General features: G+C 41.5%; 1 protein-coding gene across 1 annotated transcript; it reads right to left on the reverse strand.

Moving 5' to 3' along the window:
- Nucleotides 1–4513: 4513 nt before the first annotated feature.
- LOC146971708 (trypsinogen-like protein 3) lies at nucleotides 4514–8122 on the reverse strand. Its single transcript, XM_085802465.1, has 5 exons — nucleotides 8101–8122; nucleotides 7914–8010; nucleotides 7065–7321; nucleotides 5402–5538; nucleotides 4514–4863 (listed from the first exon to the last, which is right to left on the reverse strand). The coding sequence occupies exons 1-5, from the start codon at nucleotides 8120–8122 to the stop codon at nucleotides 4657–4659; spliced, it is 720 nt and encodes a 239-aa protein (XP_085658591.1). The 3' UTR covers nucleotides 4514–4656.

Here is an 8122-nt window from a genome sequence, read left to right on the forward strand (position 1 = left end):
TATAAACAGGTATGAAGTACAAATACATCTGATTCTTGTAGAATGTCCACATTCTTAGTAGTAAACAATAGCAAGACTTCCTTGTCCCCTAATGCTGTGTCCGCCCCCTGAATATATGCACTCATGGCACTGCAATGCACTTTATTTATCCTCCAAAGTGCACATGCTCATTTAAATTCACAGCAATTTCCAATATAAATGCATAATGGCACCCCCACCTCTATCTCTCTCTGTCTCTCACACACACACACACACAGGCTCAGAGGTTTTGTGTATCACATTTGGATTGTGCAGCAGGCGTTAGCGAACTCACTGCTCCGATGTGCTAACAATGATGGAGGGAGCTAGCCATAATATTTGCGTGTGCGTGCGCGTGTGTGTGCGCGCTGGACATGAATAGCCACAATATTCATTATCTCACCTTTCACCTCCCACATTATCACCATCCACACAACATCTATCTCTCTCTCTCTCCCCTAAACATACTGTATGTATGAACAAAACATGATTTTAATGACTTAATCGCTAACGCCCCTCCTCCCAGACACATCCCACACCTTTACACACATTACATGCTACACATACTTATACAAGCACACACACACACACACTGCTGCTGCTCACTGCTGCCTCTCAGTGTGCTCTTGTAGCTATTAGGCTACTATCATTAAAGCTCTTCAGACTAATTATCTCCCCTGATGAGCCACAGGTCTCAATGGGACAACAGGGAGAGATCCGGCATGATTGACTTGGCCTGTACAACTCTCAATGAGCCATTAGCCCAGCAAGCAGAAACACACACATACAGTACAGTACTCTAACACACACAGGCCTGTGCTAATGTAAGTCAGCTTCCCATGTTCATTTACATATTTGTGAAAAGACCTGTCAGTTATTATGAAGAAAAAGTGTGTGACGGAAGAATGAGTGTCAGAGCGTGTGCGTGTGGTGTGCACTTTTTCCTCCGCTTTGCTCGCAAGTGTGCGTTTGAGTCCGTGCTCGTCACTTTTCCTCTCTCATGAGCCAGGTGCCCCAGGGAATGCTGGGAATGTAAGCCACTGATGAGTGATGGTGACAGTTTGCCAGAGAAACAGAGCGATGGAAGGAGATGGTGGGAGAGACGGAGATACCTTACGTTTACTTTACAGATATTGCACCAACCACTATTAAGCACTGTCACATCCCAGGAAAAAGATTTCCCCCTATGGATCATCATTCATTTTAATTCCCTCATTAATCAGGTTATGCCACAGTCTTTGGGCAATTGAGGATGATATTTGTTTTCAATGTGGGCTGGGAATGCATGCCTGAGTTATAAAAGCCAGAAGAAGGAAGGGAGGACACACTCAGAAATTGGGAAATAATTTACAGTATGTTAAAAAACAGGGAGTGCGGGAAGAATAGCAGGAGCGATGGTTAACCATTAATACATGTAAGTATATCACAGCTAAGTGGGCTGAGCGGAAGGATTCCACGGTCTGTCTGTCAGAGAAATCCATATTATGTGTGCATGTTTGTGTGAAGGGCAGAGACGGAGAAGAAAACGGCAGCTCTGTTGGTCTCAGATCTGTGTCTAGAATTTATTTCAGGACATACAAATCCCTCTCACCTCCAAGGTCATCTTATCTTTACAACTCCTGAATGTGCCGGTCCATTAAATTCTGCGGGAGTGGGATCTTAGGAAGGTTCATCTGACCTCAGCAGGCCGAGCACCAGGTGTCATTTGGAGTGCAATTCATGTTTCCAGAGAAAACACACAACTTTTCAATGCAGCAACACAGCTGTGTCATATATAGATGTGTCTTGGTGGCACTAGTGGCAGTAGATTTCTCCCCAAGCCAGGTAATTAACTTTTTTTGTTGTTGTTGTTTTACTGTTCCTTGTAAAATACTATACAGCTAGAGCAGCTGTCCAGCTTTTTGGTCCAGACTAAAATAGATCAACATCTATTGGATCCATCGGCATGACTTTTTGTTCAGACATTCATGGTCCAACACGATGAAGCCTGTGAGTTTAATGAGCCGCTACCTTTTCCTTTATCACCACCATGGCAGTGATATTTGTGGTTTTGAGTTCATGTTCAATCAACACAAAAAATGTTAGATGAACTACCATGTCCTGACATACTATACTGATACCCAAGGTGCCCAGTGAGTGACCTGTGAGCCTGTTACTGATCCATTAACTTTTCATCTAGCGCCATCATCAGGACAAAGTTTTATTTGTGCAGTGCTTTGGTTAATGAACAACCTGTAAAACTGATGACATGCCCGTCAGCATTTTACCTACTAAACATCAACATGTTAGTCTTTGTGTAAGTATGTTAGCATGCTGACATCAGCATTTTGCAGAAAGCACCACTGCTGTACCACAATATTTGTTGGACTGTGGCTGTACAATGTTGTTAAATGCAAGGTTATCAATCCTCTAGCTATAGCCTTAAAGCAGCTGTTGGTTCATTTACTGCATTTCACGGTTAGACTTTGTTAAATGACATTGACTCACTTTATTTGTAGAGGACATAAAAGGGTTGAATATCTGATATAAGAAATGGGCTGTGATGTTTGCAGAAGCACAAAGGAAAACTAACAGTTCAGGTGGAAATTATTAAGGAGATGCTTTATGTCCTGAAACCAGCTACCATGTCCCTTCATATAGGGTCCTGGACCACACACTACAAGCCATAACAAACTGCAGATTATTTGGGATTAAGTACACAAAGAGAAAGTTATGGGGAGTATACAGGATTTCAGGCTTGTTGAATTGGATGTCTTTCCAGACGGAGTAAGTGAAGTATGTATCTATTATGTAAGCTAACAATTACTGACACAGTAGCTATTGCATATTGGTTTCAGTCAGATCCCCCGGAATGGCTATCCAAATCGAAAGACGGAAACACAAACAGCAGCTCCAAAAACCCACACCAATTAATATCACACTGCTTTCTGAAGTGACACCCCAGTTACCAAAGTCTGCCCCTCAGTTTGCCTTCTGCCTCCCATTGAGGTTTGTCAAGAGGGGGGAGAATGGGTGAGGAATGGGAGAGAAATGGTGAGAACAGATGGTGGAGTGGCCCCTGTGTTCTACTGCCTGGGTGATTATGGACACAGCTGTCAGTCACTTTGCATCTAAGTGTTTGTGTGCGTGCAGTGTTTGTGCTTTTTTTTTTGTGCGTGTGTGTAATTCCCCTATGTATTCCCCAGCTCCTTTGTACTCAGTCTGTGTTGATAATAATAATACATCTGATGCATGTGTTTATTGCTAGCACACATTTTTGTGGACATATTGACGTAATGGCATAGTTCAGATCTGTGATCAGAGCTCAAACGAAACCTTGTACAGAATGTAATATTCATGCCACTTGTCCATGCTGCAGTGAGTAAAGGCTCTCTCTCTTTCTCTCTCTCTTTCTCTCTCTCTTTCTCTCTTTGCTTCTCCCGGTGTCGCTGTATAATTGGGCTTTACCCCCATCTAGTGGTTCTTCACATTATTACTGCTCATCTTTTGCCATGGCAATATTTACTGCAAACTTTCCAGGCACACTACATTAAAAGACTCATTGTGTTTGACTTAATTTGATCTGATTGGTATGAAGCCACAGTAAACACAAATGAAGTGCTCCCTTCCAAAATACATCTTTTTAACATATAGAAGTCACCTTAGGTCACTGACATTATTGCTTTTTTATCTTGACTTATTTTAAGTTTCAAATTAATCAACCTGCATTAATCAGTTTCATGGCCACTTGGGGGCGTCAGGGCAATGTGTGAACACAACAGAGACAAACATACGACACTTCATTAACATTGATTTGGGCGTCACGTTTTCTGGCCCCTCAAATAAGATACATTTTCACTCTCCCTTTATCAAACCATTCCAACTCTTCTGCTGCTCCACTATGCTATAACAAATTAGTTCCTAACTGTGTCTGTCTGCTGCTTGGTCATGGGCATGTGGTTCGTCTGTTTATCAGAGCTTTCACTGAGAACAGCAGCTTGCTGTTGATGGAAATTGTGCTAATGGCAGAGCGTATCAAAACATTAGAACATTAAAGCTGTGAGTTGTGATACTGAAACAATGAGTTACAAGATGCCAATATGTTGCATTGAGCTGAGGGGCACTTCAGAATTGGATGAGTACTCTGGGTTTCTCACAACCCCCCCCCCCCCCCCCCCTACCACCACCACCCCATCACATTAGATGTAGTCAAATCAATTAGAACAACAAGCAATATTTTTATATTGTCATCAAGGAACTGACACTCACAGGATTTTTGCAGTGTATAGTGGAACAAAGAAATATTTCCTGTCGAGTCTAATTCACTATCACTGTATCACATACGTGGTCGCATATGGTCTAGTGTGAAAAACATCAGAGCCAATTAGCAGCAGCTAATGTTTTGCCAAGGAACAAGAAATCACAGAGTAAAGGGCAGACTAAAGTCCATGAATGAAACATGAAGTGTTGTAGCTCATGTTCTTTTATTTCAGCTGAGTGTACTGATGACTGTTATTCTCTGAGTATTACTTTCACTATAAGTGCAATATTGTGTCTTGCTGAATTTACCTAAATGACAACTCCTACAATATGAGTTCAAGCACCAAACCTTGACTGTGAAGCGGTCAGAAGCAAGAAGTCTATAGCAATGGCTACATTTTATCTTCGGGTAAATTTGCTGCTTGTTGTTGTCTTAGTAGCAGCAGTTGTAGTTGGCGGATTACGGTCGATCACATTTTGGATCCAGTTATTGTAGTAGCACAGCTTGGTATAGACAGAGGGTATAGCTGGGTTCCTGCAGCCCCTGGTGATCCACTGCACACCCTGAAGTTGGCCATCGCACACCATCACACTGCCATCTTGACCCTGGGGAGATGGGAGAGAATCAGATACACTGCTGTGGCTGTGTATGGGCAATGCATGCAAACGAGTGAATTAAAGGGATAGTTCACCCAAAGAGCACCAGGAAGAGCAGTGCTGGGAGCTTCCGCTACAAACAAGCTTAAAATAATAATAATAATAATAATAATAATAGATTTTATTTGTAAAAAAATATAGACGTATTTAATTTTTTTCAGAACAATTTCTCATGTTGGGGCTTCAATACAAGAGGGACATTACAGACGAGCACTATGGAGGTATTTGGATGTTTTTTTGGTGTGTCTTTTTGGACGGAGAAAAGTGAGCCCCGTTCGCAACCGTCGTGTGGACATGCAGTGCTGCGCCGAGCCCCGCTGTAACTCAGAGAAGGCACGGAGGACTCTGAAACTTCTCACCTAAGTCGACATGAGGGTGAGTAGATAATGAGTGAAATTTGAATTTTGGGTGAACTATCCCTTTAAAATGAAATGAAAATGCATTGGTATAATGAGCTAGAGCTCTGTTGAGTTGTGTCCATACTGACCATGCAGTTATCTGTGTTTCCTTGACCAGCGCAGATCATGCCGTAGCTCCAAAACCACATCCTGGTGAAAGTGCTCTGACAAGTCCGGTCATCCAGAACAGGCACAGTTATACAGTTCAGACGGTGTTTAGGCTCATCTGTTTTGAAGAGAATGAGTGTGAGTTATTATTCTGATTCTTTGAGATTCTAAGTACTTCAAATCTCACCTGAATTTGTAACACAAGTACAACTGGGTGACTGTGATATATTCAGAACCAACACTCATCAATCTGCCTCTCATTTTTTGACAAGAGCCTCCCTCCCTCCTTTCCTTCAGCAGATATAAATTAATTCCCATTTTCATGCATTGTCACCACTTGTACTTGAGCATAAGGTCTAAACCTTGAGTAAATACTGTTTTCAACGTCTTCCTCTTTTAATTAGTCTTGATCACTGACTGAGCATTTTGACAGGCAATTACAAACTACTCTGATTAAAGAATAGCATTTTAGCCATTATTAAAACTGAGTGTTCATGTCTTGTTAAGGCTGCACTGACCAGAATATTTATGAGCATTTCAACAAGAACAAGCCCACCTGCTGGTCAGAGTCCAACATTTCCTTCAGTCATACTGAAAGTATAAAAACTAATATTGCTTCATTCTGTGTCTCTCCAGGTTAATGTATGATAAATACTCATAAGACATCGATGCTACTTTTGCACTGCATGTGTTTGTTTTGGAGAGGATATGAGAGGCATGTGCAAGCAATGCTACTGGTTCTGGTTGCACAACAAATGTTAGTTTAGTAGCTTTAGAAATGCTTGTGTGCATACGCCTCCTTTACCTGCCTGTAGGTGTGGATATATAAACATGTCTAAAGTAATTATTGCTGAGACTCCTTCAGTTCTCTCATAGCTTGCCCTGTCTGTTCATGGTGTTTGTTTTTTCTGTTTGTTAGTTTTTACAGGTTAGCACGGGTTATCGGTCCCTGGCCCTGAAAATCACAATGTTTTTGTTTTTTCTCCTTGTTTGCACTGTACAAAAACATGTGTCACTGTGTTGTTTGTGCCCTGAATTCTACTAGTACGCACATAAGAATGAACATGCAGAGTGCAAGAACAGTGGTGGCTTGATACATATCTCACCACACTGCAGAAGGTGGTGAGATAAATGCATTAGATTATGGTATGTAGTAAAACAAAGTTTAAGAAAATGATTTGTATTGGGACAGAAATTCACTCGATGTATTTATCAGCTGGAAGAAACGATTGATCCCACTCTCACACTGAGGTGCCAAACATGAAGCTAGCCTAATCCGCCTTCACAAAATCCCCCTGCCAACACTTCTAAAGCCCACTAATTAAAAAGTAATACCTTATTTATTTTATCAGAACAAATTCTCTGTAAGAACGTGAATACGTGGTTATTTCCCCCAAAATGTTGAACTGCTTTTTTAAAAGTTACACACAATCTGTGTTAATGAGAACGGTTTGTTTACAGTTGAAGCTCGGGGGGCCTTTAGCGGATACTCAGAGGAAAGCTGGAGTAAAAATTTAGTAGGGCAGAGGATGTTTGAGGACTGGATTAGGCGACACTGGTTTATCCTGCAATTACACAAAGTTCTAATGTGGTTACAAGTTAATGAGCTGTGAAAGCCACAGTAGCACATTTAAATTCACTTACATTGATTTGAGGTGGTGGTGCCCCAGCCGCTGACAGAGCAGGTCTCTCCAGGCCGTGGGCAGCGACTGGGCAGAGGGATGGGCTGGACGTACTTGTTGAAGACAGCTGGCCTGGACAGACGTACCATTGCCAGGCTGTGCAATGGTGAGCGGTATGGGCTGTGGTAGACCACCCCATTAGTGGGAATGTGCTGCTCATGTCCCTCTTCTACAGTCACATCATGGTCCCCAAGAGATGCAATGGCACCGCTACCAAGACTGCAAGGATGCAAGAGAAGACTGGTTGAAGGGATGCAACTGGACTTTGCAGTAGTCATGTCCACTGACAGATTATTATGGTATACTTTCTTGATATTATTTCTTAACCATCATTAATCATGCAACGTTCTTCATGAGTCACTTTTGATTAAAAAAAACTGAAAAAAAAACAAAACAGAATGCAGCCGAAGGTAAAGAGAAACTGCTTCAGCAATTGAATTAAAGATTGAAAAAAAATGCAAGATTGAAATAATAATGGTTGAATTTTGAACAAAGCAGAATATATCAAGCACTCCAGCCAGGTTTTACCAAGCCCAAATGTGATTTAACTGCTGTAGTCTGGGGGGAATTGGGTGTCCATTAAACTAAAGTGCTGCTATTAAGATGAAAATTATGCTTATTCAAAACAAAAAGCAGCTTTTTACATATAAACTTTTGTTTTGAATGACTCTCCAAACTGTGACAGCCTTTAAAGAAACCTATACAGATTTTAATTTGAAATCAACAGAAAGTTTTCATTTGGCATTAACAATGAATTAGAAAAATAAATAACACCTACTTCATTGCACAGCTAAAAGAGGTCACAAGCCACCATTTGTCAACGAGGGCTGCACTGCATGATCCTACATGGGCCTGCCAGGGTCTGGAGTGAGGCTGACATTCCTTGTTGTAGCTCAGGGGAGATGCTCCTGCAACACAATAATGAGAACAGAAACTCAAACAAAGACTCTTCTAGTATTAATTGTATTTATTTTAGACACAGCATGCTAAATATCTACCTGCAAGCCCCAAAGCAACCAT

The sequence above is a fragment of the Trachurus japonicus genome, chromosome 16 (assembly GCF_045865225.1).
Source record: "Trachurus japonicus isolate A0001 chromosome 16, Traja_1.0".
NCBI classification, from domain to species: domain Eukaryota; kingdom Metazoa; phylum Chordata; class Actinopteri; order Carangiformes; family Carangidae; genus Trachurus; species Trachurus japonicus.